At 42.4% G+C, this 22348-nt stretch overlaps 1 protein-coding gene across 3 annotated transcripts in view; it reads right to left on the bottom strand.

Annotated features, from left to right (window-relative positions):
- Positions 1-22069, bottom strand: part of plekhh1 (pleckstrin homology domain containing, family H (with MyTH4 domain) member 1) — a 32849-nt gene extending 10780 nt beyond the window's left edge. Inside the window, exons 1-15 of one of the 3 annotated variants that reach the window (XM_051389315.1) lie at positions 21748-22069; positions 16988-17176; positions 8832-8894; positions 7560-7709; positions 7378-7461; positions 6623-6704; positions 5718-5945; positions 4238-4995; positions 3789-3867; positions 2437-2528; positions 2139-2286; positions 1489-1625; positions 1234-1344; positions 892-978; positions 227-385 (exon numbers count right to left, since the gene is read on the bottom strand). In XM_051389315.1, the coding sequence (XP_051245275.1) occupies positions 227-385; positions 892-978; positions 1234-1344; positions 1489-1625; positions 2139-2286; positions 2437-2528; positions 3789-3867; positions 4238-4995; positions 5718-5945; positions 6623-6704; positions 7378-7461; positions 7560-7709; positions 8832-8894; positions 16988-17137 (2328 nt within the window). In that variant the 5' untranslated portion in view covers positions 17138-17176; positions 21748-22069. The remainder of the gene's footprint in view (positions 1-226; positions 386-891; positions 979-1233; positions 1345-1488; positions 1626-2138; positions 2287-2436; positions 2529-3788; positions 3868-4237; positions 4996-5717; positions 5946-6622; positions 6705-7377; positions 7462-7559; positions 7710-8831; positions 8895-16987; positions 17177-21747) is intronic. The other 2 variants (XM_051389328.1, XM_051389323.1) reach the window with 2 other exon arrangements.
- Between the last annotated feature and the right edge of the window lie 279 nt (positions 22070-22348).

Below are 22348 nucleotides of genomic sequence, written 5' to 3'. Positions count from 1 at the left end.
GGGGTGCAAGGAGACAGAAGCTTTTAGTTTTGGACGGATCCAGGTAAACTGTTTCCCCATTTCCAGTCTTTATGCTAAGCTAACATAACTGTCTCCTAGCAGCAGCTTCATATTTAGCTTACAGACATGGTATTGATCTGATCATCGAACGCTGCACGATAAGCAAATGAGCAAAACCAAATTTGCCGGTTCTTTAACTGATACATCATGACTTCTGTCTCCTGACCTTTGTAAGCCAACCTCTCACGGTGGGCTTGGCGGTGGTCTCCACGGTGACCGGGCTGCTGGCCTGGACTTTGAGTATGTTCTGTAGAACCCTGATCCACTCCTCCAGGATGTTGGGTGAATCGGCAGTCAGATAGAAGGTCTTCTTCTCTGTAATCAACTGATTAGACGGAAAGGGAGAAATATGGGAAAAATGCGAAGCCAAGCCGTCCGAGATAGCATCATCGTGTCAGAGATCAGAATCAGCTCCTGAAGAGCCAGGAAAACATTCCAGGCCAACACTATACCTGATGTCATTTTAAGCTGCTTCTCTGGTATGCAGCAGTAAAGCTCCACAGTGATGCAGAGCTATAATAAGAGTGCTAGTGTGTGTGTGTGTGTGTGTGTGTGTGTGTGTGTGTGTGTGTGTGTGTGTGTGTGTGTGTGTGTAGCTGCATGTACCCTCTAACAACTGTCTTTATTTAAGGTTTCTATTTTTTCTTTCATGCCACAGTCTTTTGAATTGTAGATCTATAAAAATTTAAATACCATTTCTTTTCTTTTTCTTTGCATAGCCAGTAGAAGTGTGCCACATGAATCATACTTTTCTTGTCTTGCAGTATTCTCACACAAAGTTAAGCACTATTGGGATCCTTTGCTAGGATTTCAGATACGTTTTCCACATACCTGAAATGTCTGCGCTCCTTCTCCACGTACTATACGGCAGGACGAGTTCAGCTCAATCTGACCCTGAGGTTTCCTGATCACATCACTCTGAATACACAAAAAAAACACACATACACCACAAAAATCTTCATTTGTCTCAAATATCTAAAATTAGGACTTTTAATGCCATCACAAATGATGTTGTGGTTGTGTTGAGGTGTTAATACGGTAGTTGTGCCTCCAACTGCAGTCATCTTGGATGTAAGCACACCAAATTTTTAAATATTTGTGTAATGTTTTCTGCGCAGATAGCAAAACCTTAGAAGGAAGCAGGCAGGCGGGCCGACAGAGAGACACACTCACAGGAGATTTGTAGTAGAGGATCTCTCCATTCCTCAGGATGAACCAGCGACGTTTCCAGGCTTTCACCTGACTGCCCATCTTCAGCAGGTACCCAGACTTCTCCAGCATCTCCTACAGACAGAAACGACTCAGCAATCATTGAAACGCAACGGACTCACTTTAATGATTTCTTTAGTGTTTGTCAGCCATCCTGACTGTAACATGGAGGAGGTGACAGCTCAAGGCCTGCACGATGAAAAGCAGGACTCCACTCACAGGCCCAGTGCTCTCACAGGAATAGGAGGAGGTTCGCTGGACTTTATGTTCCGGTTCAGAGTAGTCACTGTCCAGGGAGTAGGCGTCAGGAGGAATGGCATAATCACTCTCTGAGCTGATGGAGGACATGGACACACCTAAGAAAACAGGAGAAGGTACATACATGAGGCCGAGTGAGAAAGCCATACTTGAAGTGGCTGAAGGAAGTAGGAGATGCTCAAAGCATTCCAGCAGTTGTTTTGCACCGAGTTCAAGTGTTGAGTATCTGTAGCCACTCAGTGTTGCATCATCTACTTCTACTTCAGTTAATGGCTTCACATCTTGGTACTTTCCGTACTCGCAATACAGCTTCTTGCAACTACATACCATTCTGGTGAGCTGAAAAACCGCTAGAGCTTTTAACTTTTATCATTTTTACTTACAGGAAAAATTGTGTTTGTACATTGGCAACCATGCATTAAGGCGAGAAAGAGCCCATGAGGACTCCTACCTTGAGGCTGATATAACCCTGCATTTGAAAATCATAGATTATCTTAAATATACGTTGTCAACCATCTTAAAATAAGGCAGTTTTTCCTGGTTCCTAACTTGACATTTTGGAATGGTTTTCACTGTCCCGTCCTGTCTGCACTGTAATCTGCAATTATCACCTCTCTTGACGGCACGCGGGCTCCCAGGAACGCTGCTCTTCCTGTCGGGGCTCAAGATGGAGGTCCGTAAACTGGCCAGAGAGCTGCTGTCATCCTCAGACCCGGAGTCATCATCCGGTAGAGGTACGCTGCTGATCTGAGTGGCTTTCTAAAACAAATAATGGAAAGAGTACTGTAAAGATAAACACAGCCTAATGTAATTTCAGTACAGATGAAAACCTCTATCTTTACAACTCTGAAAGTAAAGCAGAGATTGAGCAGCAATGTAAATCTTCATGATAAAGATTGTTTTACTCACCCCTTTCAGTGTGGTATAGACTGGTACATTAATATTCTTATAGATTAACTGGGTGAACGGACCTGCCGCTGGATATTGGGGTAAATTGGACCCTGCAACATACACAGGAAAACATTTATTCAGAATTTATTTGATTCAACATGTTTTATGGACATGCACGTAGCACAGCATCTGTTGCTTAAAGTGAGACTACAGCAAAACATGAGCTAAAACACGGTGTAACATTCGCATAGGAAGAGTCTGTTATTTCAGTAACAGCAATATCTGTAAGACAGCTAACATTAGCCACCTTAGCTACTGGCCATGGTCTGTAGCAGCAAAACTCCTGAGCGTGTTGAATTGAGCTGTGGTGCATTTTATTGCTTATGAATTTAGGTTTTCATTTGTAAAAGGAATATAGTTATTTCTTCTTTTATAGGTTGCTCATCCATACATTGACCCTTATACAGATACAACTCAACAGGAGTCGTAGCCATGTAGAAAATGTATCAATAACTTGAAAAGTTGAACATAACTCCAATCACAATGCCCAATCTATCAATATTGTAATTATATATCTGTATATCTGTCGCACAGGGTGAAAAGAGCTTTTATAATAATAATAAAGATATATCATTCATATATAATTTACACATTTACAGCAGTGCTATTGCTTCCTTAATACCAATTGGTAAAAAAAAAAAAAAAAAAAAAAAAGTCTTGAGCTAAAACAAAATACAACTGCTCCATTGTATTTTATGCCAAAGATTGAAACGTTCCAACAACAGATGCACCTTAAGGCACAAACATGAGAGGAAGCTGAATAAGCTGAGCAAGCTATGACTTAATCCGCAACAGCCACTTGGCAGTCAGCTCCATGTACCTGGCAGTCAGGAAATTCAATAGTGCTGTCAAACCTCAACGTCTACATCCTGACAAAATGGATGATGTCGGGACAGAAAGCACAGCAGTAATTACACACAGACTTCATCCTTTCATCGCAGCTGATTAAAAAGCAGCCTCTCCCTCAGCTCCTCGAAAACTCCCACCCCACCTCCAATGCTCTTTCTCAGCTCTTTTTGTCTCCAGAAGAGGAGCCCACACCTGTGCAGGTGTGTGGAGCCTCAGGCCAGAGGAAGTGACATCAAAGACAGCAATGACAGATCCAAACCAACCGCACACCTCCACGGCAGCTTTAGCATCAGCTGAATGACACGTCACTTCACAGCACTCACTCGTCTCTTACACCACCCAGGCTCATGACACACGCAGACAGACACACACAGGGTTAGATACTGATGTAGCAGAGAAGTGGGTGTTAGTGAAGAAGGAGTGGACAGCTAGTTTCTTGTTTCTGGCTGCAGGGGACTCACCTCGTCCAGGGCCCCTGGCTCCAGGACTGGCCTCCGAAACTCTCATTCCTGACTTAGCCACAGCGTAGATCCGACTCTCCTGCAGAGATCAAGATTCTTGAAAGAGGTCCTTGTGACCGTAACGTCGACTTTTTAATAAATCAACGCAGAGGTAATGAGTGTGTGCAGGAATTCACTTTTTTCTTTGGTAGCTTCATATTTATCATACATGACATGACATCAGTATCAATCTTCTTATCTAACTCTCGGCAAGAAAGTAAATAGGCATATTTCCCAAAATATCAAAGTATTCCGTTATTCTCTAATGGTTTCTAAGAGTCCTGTGCCTTGGGCAGGGACTAAAACAAAAAGCGATCCAATGGAATTGCTCATGCTTGCGGATTTTAACTGCATAAAATAACACAGGAAGCATGCAGAAGTTGAACTGGTAAGGTAGTGGTGTTTCATACCCATGAAGGGAAGCGGTGTAAAGGAGGCGTTGGTGGCTTCAGAACTTCTGGATCCAGCCGCTCCAGTTCTTCAGCGAGTCCCACAAAGGAGACTCCATCCCTGGATGGGTCCTCTGATCCCGACCCCTCCACCACCCCGTCCATGCTGTCAGGAAGCCCGTCATCAATGTCTGTTTCTTCCACAACCTGCGAGAAGGGCAAGGTGCCTGTGCTCTTGAGGGTAGAGGAAGTGGAGGATGGGGTCATGATGTCTATGTTAACGTTGAGGTGGTGAAGTCGGTCCAGGCTGGGCTGCGGCTGGCTGTAATGCTTCTTGACCAGCTGGATGCTGTCTCTGGGGGTGAGCGGTGTCCGTACTTTGGGTAACGTCATGCTTGTGCCTGACTGGTGAACCGGAGGATTCGGGAAGGGGTTGTTGGTCGAGGGGGAGCGCGACAGGAGCGGGCTTTTGGGTGTTATTCTGATGGTTGACTCTGGGGAGCTCGGTCCATGGGCCATCTCATAGGCTGAGGATGAAGATGAAGAGGAAGAGGACGAGTGAAGGCACTGAGAGCGAAACTTGCTGTTGAGCTCATCGGAGGAGTTGTCTCTGTCAGAGCACCCTGACGGGCCCTCTGGGCCCACTGGAAGCTCTGGTCCACTAATGGAAACAGGGCTGCTAGGACCCTCCCTGCTCCAACCCTGAGAGAGAGCATCATGGGCTGCAAGGTCTCCGAGACAAATCCCTTTACTGGAGTGTTCAGGAGTCCTTTTCACATCTGAAGAGAGATTAATAACATTGGAGAAAGCCTGCATACCATGGAGGACCTGATGTTAAAGGACTACACAGAGATTGTGTATATAATGATCTGGAGGAACTAGAATAAGAGCATGAAGAACATATGAATTAGAGGTAGGTTGAAAAGTTTACGGGCAATTTGATGTGTTTTGGGTTCTTTTGCTCCAATTTAAAGTGCAATTCTCCACAAAGGAGCTTTTAAATAGCCATCTTTAAGATGACAGTAAGTAAACATTTGCTACTCATAAAATAGATTTTTTTTTTTTGGTGGAGTCTTCCTTGAAGCAACAGTCACAAATAATATATAAATATATTGAAAAATGCTGGATTATTTCCTCATTTTAAAATCACTACCATGACGCATTGTTTCTGAGCAGTACATTTAATTTTCTAGCAAAATCTTGCGCACAGAAGAACTTAAATAAAAATAATGGCAAAACAAGAAAAGTAAAGTTATTAGTTACCATAAACAAACAATTTATTAAAAAAATAGAAAATAAAAAAAATTATTTAGGTATTTGAACACATGATACCCAACTCTAAAGAAGAATGAGCAGTTTTAGATATACTGTTTGCAGACTGGATTTTGGTGAGGCTACCAACAGTTGTGTGATCAGCCAGACCTGAATTAAAGACATTCCTCTTTGCTTCAAAAGTTTCCTTCAACTCATCCCAAGATAATATAAATTAAGGAAAGCACACCTGGCGAGGTCTTGCTATTAGAGGCGGCTCCGCGGGGACCCGTCTGTCTCCAGCTGTCATCTTGGGCAGGTGGTGTGCCGGGGCAGCTGGGAGGAAACAGCGGACTGCTGGGCACCAGGTGGGTATCCATTACAGGGGAGGTGGCAGGGGATCCAGAGGATGCAGGTTTCTCTAAGAGAGCTGGAGCGGAAAGACAACACCAGTAACTCAGTCTCTTTCCCACGGGAGCTGTGGGAAGATATACAGTGCTGTTTATATATATATAACAGATACATCAATTCCCTACTTGTCTACGTGACCTTTTAATGTACTGCTGTGAACAAAATACTGTTAGGACATAGAAATGTACAATCTAATATGCAAGAATCAGAATCAGAATCAGAATCAGAAATACTTTAATAATCCCAGGGGGAAAATATTCATATACAGTGCACGAATTGGAAAAAAAAAACCTGTGTTTCTCTGCACTGCCAACGCAGTAATTTGGTCAAAATCACCATATGGATGTGTAATTTCTGTGAAAACAGCTTTCTAATTTTGCAGTAACAACACAAACAAAGTCAAATTGCAGTAAGTGTTACCAAAGCAACAGCTCAAGCAAGAGCGCTGTATCTAGTGAAAGCCTTTTTAGCCTTATCTAAAACTAAATTTACCTATTGGTTTCTAGCGTTTCTGTAATTTGAAAATATGCATTTTTATAAACTGACATGGTTATTAAGGCAGCAGCTAAATCAGGTTAAACCAGCTTAACTCCTGCTAACAGTAGTTAGTTTAGCAGGTCTCAGTGACTCAATCACACATTTAAATGTATTAAATTGTTACACATTTACACGCACGTTTGTTGAAATTATGCCTAAAAAGACATAAAATGAAAGCATTACAACCTCTAATTGTTTTGTATTCACCTTGTAATTTGTCCTGCAGCAACATTATTTGCTCTGTCTGCTTCAGGTTGGCCATTTTCAGCTGCTGGTTCTCTTGCTCCATCTGCAACGAAGTACGTACATATCTTCAATCAGGTCATTTTTAAATATACCACATCCCATTAAAACACACATGCTGGTGGTTTTGTCAATGCAGTTTTGATATTTTTTTTCTTTTTGTCTCTTAAGTAGGACAACCAGTGAATAATAGTGTATTGTTTGTTAATTGTAAGCAGAAATTACATGAACGTGATGTTTGATTTGAGCTGACATGGAGTTGATGTGTCCCTTTTCTTTTGCCATTGTTGTCGGTAACTAAGATGCTGGTTGTAACTGACTGTACTCTGCACTCTCTGCCCTCGATCCACCCGTTTGTTTGTCTGTTTTTCTTGGTCCTGTTGGTTTTTTTTTTGTTTTGTCTGTCATATGCATATAGTTATAAATGAAAGGGAAAGACATATATATCTTAAACAACAATCATATACACCTGTTATAGTTTAAACATGATTTTAAAGCTGATGTGCAATGCCTCTTAAAACAGCTTAGTTACAGAGATACATGGGTCATCATTTATATCTAAATTGCAGATAAGACTAAACTGTACAAACATCTGTAGATAATACACTTTGAATCATAAGCATCTCTTGTTGCTACAGATAATGTCTCTCAGCAGGGTGAGGGCTTTCCCAGAGGCTCTTACTTCAGTCAGAGGTCTATCTATACATACTTGAGCTTACCTCTCTAAGCTTAAAGGTGACCCAGTCTTTAATCTTGGCAGCCTTCTCCTCAATAATTTTTGCCTCCTGGGCTCTGACTAAGATCTGCAGTCAGAGAAAACAGGGTTTGTGGATTATTTCAAACTACATTTTATGAACATAAATGGACATTTCTGTTCTTTATCTGATGGGTCCGTCCATACCTGTTTTTCCAGCTGTATCTCTAATCTCTTTATCACAGCATCTTTTTCTTGAACCTGACTGGTGAGGTCTTGATACTTCCTGTACAACGAGCTCTCTGATTCGCTGGGTTGTATGTTTGCAGACTTCAGCTTTTCTTCCATGACATGGATCTGAAATGAATAATTAGAGGAGTGAACGCGTAAGCACGGCCAAAAGGCAGCTCAAATTTGCATGGTTTGTTTAGATTTGATGGGCACCATGCAAAGCCAAGAAGAAAACACTGTGGATACTTTTTGCAAGCTCTGAGGAGAAAAAGCTTTCTAAGCCCTTAGGTATTTCTTGTTTTTTAAAGAAAGGGCACCATTAAATTACCACCTACAGAAAACACCTGGAGCAGCAAGTAATGACAGCAAATCTGAGATTAAACACAACAGCAAGAGAGACAGAGTATGTGTCATATGTACAGTATGAGGTTTCTTTTCCTCAAACCACACTCTCCTTTTGTTAAGTCCCATCAAAGCTTGACTCCTACTTAGTGGTTACAAGTCCAACAAAAAGCACGAAATCCAGCTGACTATGAGACTTTGCAGAGCCCAATTTTAGGATTTCTTCTTACATCAGTCAATGTTGAGCATGAAAGTTCATTCTTGATCTTGTAGTTTGACAGAAAAATCTTAATTCAAGGATCACTTACTAGCTTCTTCCAGAGCTTTCAACCGCAAATCACAACCTTTCTTAGCAGATGGATTTTCTCAGCGCATGAAGCTTTGCTCAAACACAAATTGAGCAAACTCTAAATGCTGAGAAAGACAGTGAGATGCAATTGAAAGCACCACAAAAGCAAACAAGTTAAAGGTCCAGTTTGCAACATTTAGGAGGATCTATTGTCAGAAATGGAATATATTATTCATATGTATGTTTTCATTAGTGTATAAACACCAAAAACAAGTCAGTAATTATTCTGTGTGAGGCAACAGCAAGTAAATGTCATCAAAAACTGAAAGTGCAACCCTCCCAAAACAACAGCTAAATGCATGATCAGAGAGCTTTGGTGCAAGTGCTTAGGGCTTTCAAAGCTGAACTTGGTTCAAGTTTGTCTGTAACAACACACAGTTCGGAAATAATCTTACAATTCGCCTGCATATTATTTCTCCAGATAAGTTCAGCCTGGGGGTTTGTTGAAAACCTGTTCATGTTTCTGGCCCTGTTGGACTTCTTTTTGGTGATTCAGGCCAAATTAACATTTCATATTTCGTAGGCTGCGGTCAAAAGGATGACAGCTGCCCTTCTACCTGTTTCTCAGCACTCTCAGCCCGCTGGTCAGCCTCCGTCACCCTCTGCTCCAGCTCCTGCATCTGGAATAGAGACAAAAGAAGTTACAATGGCTCTGAACACACATCAGCAAATCCTCAAGAGTTACACTTAATTTAAAGAAAGAAAACATCTACAGCAGCCCAGGGCAACAAGTTCTGGCAAGACATGTCATATAACCTGCCACAAAAGGCCCTATTAGACAGACCACCAAGCCAGAATCTGCCTACACAAACACACACCTAAAGATGCACACAGACACACTTAATCCTTCATAATCACTATTGCCATAGTGAAGACGTTTAGATGATTAATGTAGTGGGAAGCAACTGTGCTAGGAAAACAATCCTAATCAAGAAAATCTTTCTGAATAATAACGGAAGAATAAAAGTGGTTGAGAGGGTCAAGCATCAGCCAAGTCAGAGAGAAGAGGAAGCACATGAAGGATAATCTTCTGTAAAATCCAATCATTTATAACGAGTGGCACTTTACGCAGAAGGGCACAGACAAACTGTAGAGCCAGCAGAGAGGCCCTCAGAGGAGGCTGAACTTCTTTCACACTACTACCGCTGGTCAAACAGCAGCGTGATAGAAGAATGCCACCGCGTGTGTGCACAAGCTTGCGTCACCTTTTGTGCAAGCATGCATACTCATGCTTTCAAAGACAAACACTGTCCATGCTGCAAGTATGCACGCATCTGCAAGTCCCCTGTCTCTCTGCAAGCCACACACACACATATACAAGTGCATATACAAAATACTCCTAAATGCTTGCGCGCACACACAAGTTCGACCCTTACTTCTGAGTTCAGTGACCCATGTGAAAGGAGAACAAACATGCTAATGGATTCACTCTGCCTGAGAGATGCATTCTGAATTCCTCCCGTCATCTTTGTTTCCCTTCCCCTTTGTTTCTTTCTGTTTCCCTTTCTCGTCAGCTCCATAAAGGCCGCCTGATTCCCAGAATCCACCACCACTCACAACATCTGAACGCTTCCTCACAGCCAGATTAACACTCACTAAAGCCAGAGCGCATGTTGATGGTTAGTGGTGAGATGACGCTTCACCTCAAGGTCAGAAGCGTTCACAGTGAGTCAAAGGCTTTACCGAGCTAGAGCCAAAGAGCAAACAGCACAGAGTCCTCCATTCAAAACGAGAGGCAAGCCAGCACTTTTAAGTGAATATAAAGTACTTCAGAGGTCAAAATGTAGAACAGATGTGAGGAGCGGTCATCAGAAGGAGTCATCCTACAGCCTCAAAACCTGCCACATCCAGTCTGAGGACAATATAGAGGTCAGGAGGTGGAGGTGGTTGGATGTTGAGTTGTGAGTTTAAAGTGTGAGTGTGAAGCTGAAGCAGGACCATTAACTGGAGGTGTGTGTGAATATACAAGGAGCTAGGCTTACAGTCATAGTACTGAGCACAAGGCATTGGATACGTCTTTCAAGTCGCTTAGATTCAAAAGGACAAATGGTGGATATCAGTTCTACCAGCGTGTATGCAGAGAGACGCTTTAGCATCTCTGGGGTTCAAGTGGTTTCCTTAAGGGCATTTATTGCAGCTGTGTGGAGGAAAGAGGAAAGACGTACTGACACGGCCCTCTCAGATGAACTTAAGAACCACTTTATTAAGACCACCTGTCATGTTTCAAATGATTTTGGGTCTTAACTGTTTCGTTACTTTTTAGCCAACTATTTCAGCCATTTATATCCATTATCCAATAGGAGCTGTATATTAATTAACGTTATTTTTAGCCATCTATTTTAACTATTTATCCATTAGTTAACTACTTTTATCTATTACTTCCTGTTAGCTAATGCTTTAAACTGGATATTCTTTTAGTGATTTCACCATATCCAAATACTTTTAGCTCACTATTGTAACTGTTCATTTATCATTTTTATCCATTCCCTAAAATTGTATTCATTTTCACCATTTATCCAAAACTGTGATATAAATATTTTAAGTTTATCAGTTTTAGCTTTCAACCTATCAGCTATTTATTTTTAGCTATTTCACCATTTATCAAATATTTAACTGTTTATCCTTTACTTTTAGCAAACTATTTTTCTTTCTTATTATCTACATGTTTAAATTTCTCTGCTTGCAAACTAAACTCAGAAGTTACCAACAGTTGGGATTCACCGTTACATAACATCTCTGACTGGAGTTCCTGGAGTTTCTGAGCAATCAATGGGTGACCTGATTGTAAACTGGCTTCTTTAGCCTTAACGCTATCAGATATGGATACAGACAGTGTAAGGTGGTGCTGTCGGTTTATCTCTCCGTCTGTCTCTGTCCGTTTAGTCACTGCAGAGTCCAACTGTTGCGGCCTGAGTCACTGAGCAGGCGTGAGAAAACTATGTCTTCAATCCAGCATCTGTCAAGCCACGGTGCAACACACCAACTTCTGCTGCTGACAAGGCTGAAAATGGATGAGGTGGGAGTCAGGTTTCGTAAAGCTTTGTATTAACAGCTTGAGTTGCATCTATATCGCCAGACTTTAATGAGTTTCTTGATATTCCGTATTCTTACTAACGAGTATTATCTGTGAACCAAACAACAGATCATTGTTGTTTTTACAGTTTATTTGCAGTCCTGCTGTCTTAAATACTCAATAGAGCATCAAATCTGTACCTAAAACTAGTCCTCAACGAACTGACTCTTGTTTGAGTAACTGTTGCTGAAAACTACAATGTCCAGCAGTTTTAGGAACTTATTTAGCCTTTTTTAGACCCATTTTAATGATTTAAATCTTCCGTTAGCATAATACAGGTTTATAGGCATCCTCAAGAGTAGTGAAAGACTAATGCACTGTTGCTTGTCCTTATCTGTGCGCCTTTTAGCTCAAACTATAACTGAAAATGAGAGTGGATGACAGAGTAAAGCAGAGCGTTGGCCCTCTCCGCCTCAGTATGGATTCCAGAGGATCAGATAATATCCAGGGAGGTGGAGATAAGAAGAGGGCAGATCATCTGCTTCCCAGACAGCTAACAGATCTGTCACAGTTAAATATCTGTTTACTGTTACTGCCAGAAACTAACTGACAAGAGATTAAAGATCTGATCCCCTAGATTGGATTGTCCTGCCTCCTCTCTATGTCTTTACACCGTCCACGGGATCAGGATCTGAAAACGGCAGAGAAGGTAGAGGAGTCGTCAAATATTGGTTTCGCTGTGAAATATCAGTTCACTGAGTGCGCCGCCTGCCTCTCCACATTAATCATTAATCATTAAATTATTGTGCACAGCTGATGGTAGCAATGACTTCGGCTTAATCATTACATGTTAAAACCCCTGTAGAAAAGAGGGGGAAAGAGAGTGGACAGATAAGGGAAAGAGAGAAAAGGCACTGGTAGAGAAAGAGTTAAATAAAGGCATCACACGGTGTGAATACTACGTGGGACATCAGCACTTAATATGAAATGCTGTACTCCTTTTAATGCCTCAGTGATTATCTATTAAATCCACTTTAATCATTAAGATATGGAGACAAAAGAGAAAGAGAAAGCTGATAAAGAAAACAGGGAAAACACAAGACAAATGCATAAAACTAGCTCCTAACTCTCACAGGGTTAAATATAGGCAACCTTAACAGACTGAGGCAGTTGATCTATTAGAAAAAGCTGATCCAAACAAATCCTCTCATGAAAATAAATGTTTATGCACACAACTGCGAACCTAGTGACCTTCCCGCAGCCATCCTCGCTGACTGATACCACCGGCCGGAGTCAAATAACTGCGTTTTTTTTGCCCCTCGAGCCACGTGAGGCTTATGGAAGAGATTAATCTAATTTGTTCAGTATTAGATTATCCGAGTAATGAAAGGAAACCTTGAAGTGGGAATACCACCCAATTTAAAAATTCCTCTGAATGAGGTATTTCTATATTCTGGGACAGCCAAGTAAATATATTTGAAACTCAATTGTCTGTTTCCCAGCAGCCTCAGTAAGGATTTTGATATCAAGCTCTTGTAAACGTCTTCTCCTGAAGGTCAATCCCTGACGATGTCTGTAGTATTGTGAACTCTTTAGGCTAAATTATTCAGTTATAAAGTTGTGTCAAACATGTTATATTCTCTCCTAGTCACTTCACAGTCTCTTCCAGTTCTTTCTGTATGAAGTTTCTGTTTTTATGGGCCACCAGCTGACAGCTGCCGATTGCACTTTCCTAATCTGCAGTAAAAACTCTTAAATGGAGTACTTGTTACACTCCTCACAAGGCAAATGGGGCATCTCCTTCTCCCCACTCTCTCTCTCTCTCTCTCTCTCTCTCTCTCTCTCTCTCTCCCTCTCACCCTTCTCCCTCACTCGTAGTCAGCCTCTGGGGATAAATGCCATGTCACAGGCAACCACGTCAACTTTTTTTTTTTTTTCCATGTTTTTCCATACCAAAGTGGGTCAATGCGTAAAACACTCCTAACTTGGCAAGAGAGGAGATGAAGAGCGTGAAGCAGACTTTCCAAACAGCAATAACATGACGGAATGGTAGTCACTCAGCAACCCCCCCCCATCTCCAGCCAGCTCTCCAACCATACAGAAAAAAACTCAGAAAAACACACTCAGCAACACGGGCCTCCACTTAAAACTCCCCGCTCAGTAATGTGTGTGTTTGTGTGTGTGTCAGAGGGTGGGATGCATGTATGTTTATAAGAGAAGGAGTGAGAGAAAAAAGTGAGAGATTAACTAGCCTCCTTTTCTTTGAAACATGGCCAAAAAGAACATTTAACAATAAATACTGTGTATGTTGGGTATTAATGTGTGTGTTTTTATGAGAGAGAGAGAGAGAGAGAGAGAGAGAGAGAGAGAGAGAGAGAGAGAGAGAGAGAGAGACAGTAATTAGTCCATTTTCCGAAAGCCTGAACTTACCTTGAAGCTGATAGTAAGTGTGTCTGTGTGTGTGTGTGTGGGTACCACGCTTTAATAAGGTAAGGTCAGTTGCTACTAATGGCTCGATTAGCAGTTAAGGGAAAACGTTGGTATTATTCTATATCTTTTTATAACAATGTGTTGAAAATCCACCCACTTCTCAGTACAATACATGCAGACGTACCCTGTTTGTGGCCCCAAGCCCTCTTTGTCCTAATGAAGATGCAAATCGTTAGAAACAGTTCGCAAATTAAAAGATCATTTTAAAAAAAAGGGAGTAGGCTGCACTCTCGTATTCAGTAAATGTTACTGGAGGAAATAGAGAATTTGTGGGGACTATTTTCAGCTGCAGATTAATACTCATTTGGTGCGCCAGTGTCTGTACAGTAGGACTGATCCAAAATAAACTAAATTCCCCGTCCTCATTAGCCTGATAATTAGGCTGAATTGCCATTTCCTTTTACTTCATTCATTAACTCTGACATCATCCTACTCATTCAACAGTTAACATCAAAGAAATATGCTGATTTCAGTGTTTCTGATCAGACTACTTAGTTCAAATTTATATAATAATATCCTTTCCTGTAATTTTTTTGTGTGTTTTTGATGTCAGCCTGCTCTGCAGTCTCGCTCATGCACGTAGCACACGAGTACATCCACGATTAGTTATGAGCTAAAATGTGATGGCGAGTTGAGGTAAAAGTGGTTAAAAAACACTCGTGGCTCCAAAATACTGTATTTTAACGTCATTCAGAATAATTCTTAGGAGGTAGATGTTGGAAAAAGTTTGCTAAACACTGACTTAATAAACTAACATTGCTGTTGCTAGCTAGCTATGTAGTAAGAGGACAACATTTGATTGATTGATTTTTCAAGTTTATAATGCAGAAAAGGTGCTGGTAGTATTGATAATATTGAGGCAAACAGAACAGAGTAAGAGAGAGGAAGCAGCTCTCAGCAATAGAATTGGTTGACAAAGTATGTGTTAATTTAATATGTTAAAGAATATTACATTTCATATTTTAATTAATGTATTTGACCTTCTGAGCACCCTTGCATGTTCATATAAGTGCACAATCTACTTAAAAAAGAAAAAAAATCACTGTATCAGCCACCATTTCAGTAATCTTTGGATTTCGCCCTTTAAAAATTGGTATCGGTCTCAAAAATCCCATATTGACCAGGCTTTAATTGATAGTTTCTTTAATAGTTTTTTAGTCTTTTTGTGGGATTGTTGACAATAACAAAAATGTACAATATCACCACATGTATCTTTTAATATATCATGAATCTTTTGATTGACTCCTCAAAGATTATTGTAGCGAAAGGACCCTTAATGACTTTCTCACAGACGAGCTGGAGGTCCGACAGAACCGGACAGAAGACACAGCAGGGAGTCGTCCTGCTCTTATCAGACTCCGGGTCATGTTTGGACTGTAAACATCCTGCTGACTGACAGAATAAACCACTCTAGCACTCCAGAATTAGAGATGATACAGAAAGCCTACCACTGTGACACTTTGAGTCTATAAAAGAACTTGTGAAGCTGCAAAGAAACCGAATGAAAACTGTAGAAAAGTCAAGACAGGAGAGCGGTTTCACTCCTCCTTCCTCTAATCCAAACACTTCCACTCGTTCACCAACAAATCTTCAGAAGAGAGCTGAATCTCCTGATGACAGCTGATTACTTTCCAAAGTGTCTGGTAGTCGGGCTTTACAACAGCCACTACTTTACAAGCTTTTGGCTGGCGGTTATTTCCCCAAAAACTTGAGGGGAAGCACCAGGAGTGATGAGTTAAATGTTAAATATTCATCTTGGCTGAAACTGAAGCCAACCTCTGATGACACAGAGTGAGTGAACAGAATGTTTACCAAATAAGCTGAGTAATCTCATCTGTCTTTATGCACGCACATAAACATACAATCATCCACACCTGTATTTCTAACTGATTCACATGCTTTAATTGACTCCTCATGCAGCAAACACTTAAAAAACACTGCCAGAAGAAGAAGGAGAAGAAGAATATGACGATGAAGCGGTGGCATCTGTGCAGTGTTTGGACAGAATATCTTGTGGCATGGCTTGTTTAGCAGATGAAAGTGGCCCAAGTTTAAACAGCCACAGATTCAGTTCATTTTTGCATTATTTATACCAAATCAGAGTCAAATCACCAGTTCAAACATGTGACACATGCTGTAGTTTAACCGAAAATCCAGTTCACTCCCATCCTTCACTCCTATAAAAGAATCTAAATCACCTACCCCACTAATCTAAGTGTTTTATGATAAACACGCCACATACACACCCTGACTTTTTGGCGCTTTAGGTGTATTGGTTGTTTGTTACCATGGCAACAGAGAGAAATCTGTAAATTTACTGGCCAGTCTCTGTTCTGACTCCCGGCTACAGTCTCAAGCTCTCACAGCCTCAAGGTTGTGAAGCCAAGGATGAGAGCGCGAGCACAATTTACGTTTTTGAGAACAAACTGGACTCAATACACCTTGGACAAACTACATTTCCCATCTGGCTTAGGAATGTTTCGTTCCCCCAGGAGTAGCTGGAGGTAGTTTCAAGAAGACAGTGACATATGGGCTGCTCTTTTTTGCACATAGACCTTAAAGTTTTTGAGGTAAATTGTAAAGTACTCTCATCATGATTGGGTTGCTTCAGCTATTCATTAATCCATTACTGCTGCTCTGGTGGTTTAGCAGCCAAACTTTGTGGAGATGTGAAATGCCCCCTAAATTATTCTTTAAAAAAAACAATCAACTTTGTAAACAGGAAGTCATCATAAAATCATAAGCTGTGACATAACTTCCAAAAATAACAGTTTTAAGGCAAATTACATATTAAACTTCATTCCTCTATAAATGTTAGTGTTTATATACATAAAGAAATATGTATCTAAAATCTATTTTAAAGCTGATTGTATGTAGTTAAACATTTGTGGGAAATATCCAAATGTTTTATGATTCCATTCATACAAAAGCTCATATTACGTTAGCTTTGTCAGTTAAGCTATTTGGTTGGAAGTCTCCGGGTGTAAATATTTAGTAGCAACTAGTTAATACATAAGAACTAGTTTGTTTAGTGTGACCTGTTTTAATTTATTAATATGTAAAGTCTCCTCTTAGTTAACACTTCAATTATAGGTTACATAAGTTTTAACTTGTGAAAAACAGAAACATCAGGGAAGTTGTCGTTGGAAAACTAAAATCCTTATCAGATGAACTGTTTGCTTTAGCACACATGATGATTTTCTCTCTTACCTTCTCTGCCAGCAGCTCTCGGATTTTCCCCGCCTGGAGCCGGAACCTCAGTAGCTGCATTTCCAGAGCGATGCAGCGTTTCTGCCAATCCACGCTGGCCACTCTGACGGCTCCTGACCCGCCGCCACCGCTCTCCAGCACGTCTGCCATGGCGAGGATTCAGAGCTCTGCCTCTGAACTCAGACTGCACTGGAAAGACAGAAAGCACAAATCTGCTCAGCACATATACAGTTTGTCTGATTGGAATTGCGTGTATTGGACAAACAATTGTGAAAGTAGAACCTTTGTTCTTAGTGATTAGTCAAATTTAACTTGAATCTAAATCTTTTCCAGCTCACAGTAATAAGGCAAATATGAGACCTAATGGGGTGCACACACAACCCTTTGATGGCATTTCCTCAAGCAGTCCAGCTTCTGTTTTCATTTACAGCACAAGAGGAGAAAAAAGTGACTTAACCTCTACATATGCTCTTTACTGACCACACTTCCCATGATTCACTGAGGAAACATGGGTAGAGCAAACCCTAATGATGAGTCCGCAATGACATGAGTTCAGTAAAAGCTTACTCTCACTTTCGGTGTTGCTCACGTTATCGCAGAGCAACATACATACATCCATACACATAACACACAGCTTGGAGAGACTGCCACAGCCGCAACCTTTCTTTCCTTCTCGTCCGCACTCTCTCCACATGCCCACACACACTGAACAAAACCTCAGCAGGGAGGCTGTGTGTCAGCGGGGGAGTTGGGTTCATGCGTGCCGGCTCCCAGGCCTGCCAGCTACAAAGCAGGTCAGCGCTCTGCTTTTTAGCCAAATTACCTACTAACCCAATCCCCTGGTCTCCCCCCTACTCCCAGCCGCAACTCCCTAGCCATGCAATCCCTTCTTAATTACAAGGCAAGACTGAAACGGGATCCTGCGCAGCACAATAGTGTCTTTCTGCATGACAGTCCCATCACAGCTAGAGAGGGGGGCCGTCAGCTCGCCTCAGCAAAAGAAAGGAGGAAAGAATGTGTGAGAATGAATGGGCCGAGCGCTGAATGTGGGAAACTGGGGCGCTGAGGTTATTTTTACCTGAGGAGGATTGACTAGTGATTATTTTTCTCTGAACGGACACTCATTCACAAAGGTTAAGTCCCCACTGTGCGAACTCAATAAAATTCTGATTATGCTGAGATAAAAGCTGCCATAACAATCAGCTTTGCGGTTATAACTCACAAGAGCTCAGTGAGGATGTTGAGATGTGTGTGATTTCGAGTGAAAGTGTGCATATCATTTAGTAAAGAAAGAAAATGAAGTTTACTGAAGTTAAAAGCTTAAGCAGTATTCAGACAGACAGACTCAAAGTGCAGCCAGACACCGTCAGCAGAACAGCAGACGTTCAAAGTCCAGCGACTATAACTGCACCATGGCACTCCCTACAATTAGCATGCTCATAAATACAGGCCTAGCAAACAAATTACAGAAGTCATGCATGTGGAGGTTTTGCCAGCCGACCGCTGTACCCGAGGCTGGACAGTCAAGGTCCGGCTACCGACGTCTCCCTCTCTCTGCGGGGCAGACTGGAGAGTATGAAGGTCAAGTAAAGCAGGATGCCGGCGTGGGGAAGAGGGGAAATCAGACCGCTTGAATAAGCCCTGCTGCGCCACACTGGGGCAAGCCAGGACAGACGAGGCCAGGCCCTCCTCCGGGAGAGCTAACAGCTGGGTGCAAACAAGCCATTTGATGGTTAAACACTCTCAGCACTACCATGCAAATTCTCCCCGGAACAATTCCTTTAACACTCCCTGCTTGTTGGAAGTAAGTGGGGTTGTTACAGTTCATGCCAACCGGTGCCAGGAACCCAACTGAATAATCAGCAAGTGTAAAGCCAAACTTTCTCATGAGCAAGAAGAGGAAAGGAAGGCAACCAGAGGTTACAAAAGGCCACATCTCCTCTGTGCAATCGGTGTGCAGAAGGATAAAATCAACCCTGCATCACCAGCCTGTCAAGAATGAGGTCATTTTTCACTGTGTGTGTGGGAGTAACGTAGCTTTTGTTACAGCTAAGATTTAAACTGGAGTCATTTTCTACTTCTGCATGAGCATAACCCTCCATTGTGGGATGGTTTACAGAAGACAGTTTTCCACTGAGTCCTGCTGTTATATACGATCTGATAAATGCTACTCTCCGCTACAGGATCTTCTCTATCTGTCTGGTATATCATACCAATGCTGGAAACTTTCAGGTGGAAGGAGGGGGGGGCTGAAAAAAAAAAAGCCAAGACAACAAAAACAAGCTTTCCAGGATCTGTATGGTAGATCCATGTTTGGTAACATGCGGGCCACCCAGAGCGGGCGGGTGGGGAGGTGCATGGGGGAGCACAAGCCCAGAATGGTGAGCCCTCTCCTGGCTGCAGACAGACAAGAAGGCCCTGGGAGCTTCTCTACTTCCATCTAGCTGTGAGAACTTGCACGCAGCCGCAGCCAGAGCAAACACTGGGGAAGACGACTGAATGGAAACGCCACCGCAACGATCCCAGCAGGATCGTTTCTACGGCTGCCATCACCGGCAACTGCTTTCCACTGACTACACTGACAGTTATACTGCACTATTCCTGAGACTGAGTGAGATCTGATATCCAGCGAGGAGAGTTTTTATTCAAAATGTGGAAGCTATCAGAGATCATTAGAACATTGTTTGGATGGGACAGTGTGTGTGGTGTTTCTGTGTGGCTGATTGTTGGGGCTGCACCTTTTCTCAGTCGAAGCTCTGAGGGTGTGTGCTGCTCTTTAAAAGGATGCATGGAGCACAAGTCTCAAAGTCAGTCCTTTGCATTGACTAGAACCTCCTCAATCACCACACGTTCAAACACACTCTCCCCCGGCCGGTCGTAACTCCTCAGCGCTCGCTTACCAGAGGCACAGACAGACACAGATGGAGATACACACAGAAATAGATTGGAAACAGACACATGTGCACACACACACACACACACACACGCTGACACACTGCTGAGCATGCAGCTGCGGTGATGTAAGTGATTAGGTGGTTCAGTGATATCATCCCCACCAGACATTTCAAATCCCCGCTGTTGTTGTCTCTACCGAGGTCCAACTTGGCTTCCCCACATTTTTGGCATGTAACCCCCGCCCCCCTTGCTCAACCCTCAACCCCTTCAAATAAAAAAGACTTCTATCAAACAGGAGCATGCGTGTGAATGTGGGTCAGTCGCTGCAGATTTGTGTCAGCGTGGCAGATCTCTGTGTGTACAAAAGGAGACAAAGACAAATTATCTGAGAGCACGAGGAGTCAAGTGTGGGTGTGTTAAATATTGCCTTATCTTCTCCTCTGCGGCCCCATATGTTTAACAAAGGGGACCTCTGTCGACTCCCATCCGGTCAAGGGGGCCTCACACTTTTGTTTAAATTAGTGCCTCACTACTCTGGTCCCATTTTAGAGCTACAGCTGGGATGAAGTCCTATAAATAAAGGGGGGGGGGATCTTCAGTGCAGCTACACGTTTCTTAACCTTTTGACATTATTCTTGTTTGGTGCAGAGTGTTTTAAACTTTATAAATAACAGCATTTGCCCTACTTTTTATCGTTAACTTGTGATCATTCAGACTCAAAAGGCCATTTTAACTGAGCAATTACTCAAATTAGACATTTAAAGCACTGCAGAAGCCAATGCGAGTCTTCAGCCTACTTTTTGAATCATGAATATACCTCATGTTTATCCTCCTCACATTTATCATCTTATCCATCTTGTCTTACTCCTCTTTTTCTATCTGCCTCACCCCTCCTCCTCCAACACCTCTCACTTTCCATCCTCCTTCCCTCTCCTCCTGCAGCACCTTTCACACCCTCCTCTTCCCTCCCTCCCTCCTTCCTTCCTTCCTTCCTTCCTTCCCTCTACATCCTCTCCTCCTACCTTTTTTTGCCAGCAAGCAAACTCGCAGCTCTCTGTCGGCTCAGGTTAATGACAGGCCTCAGCGAACTGACCACACTCATTATCAGTCTCAGCCTTAAATACAGGCCCTGACATTCTTCTGTACTGAGGTGTAAACATCTACCTCTGCTGCTCCTCTGTCCTGCACACACACTTAAAAAGCCTCGACTCTCCTGCAGCACTGCAGGGCATGGAGAAAGGCTTTGTCTCTGGACCAAAAAAAAAAAAAAGCATGAGTTATAGTAACCATACATTGTGAGACATAATATATATCCTCTGGTCATGTAGTAGCTTAAGAAGGTGTCCAGTAACAGCAATGGCTTGCTGCTGGAGGGGTCAGATTGATGTATGGACCATCATGACTTCTCCAGATGTGCATAATGATAATAAGGAAAAGAGTGCACGTGTGGAAGACAGTTCAGTTTTCCTCTAGAGTCATGCAAATGCAACCAAGGTTCACATACAGACCCGATATAGCTTTAATAAAGCTTTTTAGAGCTACTCCAAGGACAAGCAGTGGCCAGAATTTGGTCCAAAAAAAGGCCACAAGGAACAGGTGTGCAAGACGCGCACAGCTTAGTATAACAGCAGCGACCGTAAAACCGTCGGTCAGCGAAAAAAAGAAGTGATTCAACCAGACTTCAGTCATCTCTCAAAATACTGCAGCTGCGGCTTTTTTTTTTTTTATTTCCCAAACAACCTTCTGCGTCTGCGTAAAGTTTATCCTTTAGCATCTGCATTAAAAAAACAACAACAACCACAGTGATATGGTGGAAGCAAAGAGATAAATCGGTTCAAAAGCGGAGTCTTTCACAGTTACTTTACCTTGTGACTTTGTTGTCTCTCTCTCTCTCTCTCTCTCTCTCTCTCTCTCTCTCTCCCACCCCCCACCTCCCTTCAGTCGGCTTTCTCCGCTCACGGACACCTTCCCCGGTAATTCGTCGCAATCCGGCTCATAACTTCTTCTCCCTCAGTCCGTCGACCTTCTCTCCGCTTTTCATTCCTCATTCATCTGGGTGGTTTTTGTTCAGTGTCTCATGTCTCCTGTGTCGCTCCTGCTGTCCTTGGGCTTTCTCTGGAGCGCAGACTTCAGTGGGACTCAACTCACTCTGAGCTCCATTCAACAGACTCATCCCATATTCCTTTAAAGGGCCCATTGCAGGATCGGATTTCTCCAGGAGTCAGCCCCCCCCTCCACACACACACACACACACACACACACACACACACACACACACACACTTATGTGCAGGAGCAGCTCAGGATATTGCATTAAGGCTGGCTCAGGTTTTTCTTTTTAGGATGTAAACACAGTCCTGTGAAGATTTCTTTGAGCTGAAGGAGAAAGTCTGTAACCCTACAACCCCACAAAATAAGTTTATTTTACAGTTTGACACCATGAAGATTAAAGATCCCTTATACATAT

This window comes from Dicentrarchus labrax, unplaced genomic scaffold (assembly GCF_905237075.1).
Source record: "Dicentrarchus labrax unplaced genomic scaffold, dlabrax2021, whole genome shotgun sequence".
Classification (NCBI taxonomy): Eukaryota; Metazoa; Chordata; class Actinopteri; family Moronidae; genus Dicentrarchus; species Dicentrarchus labrax.
The sequence above is the reverse complement of the archived record's forward strand: the minus strand, read 5'-3'. Positions and strand labels throughout refer to the sequence as shown.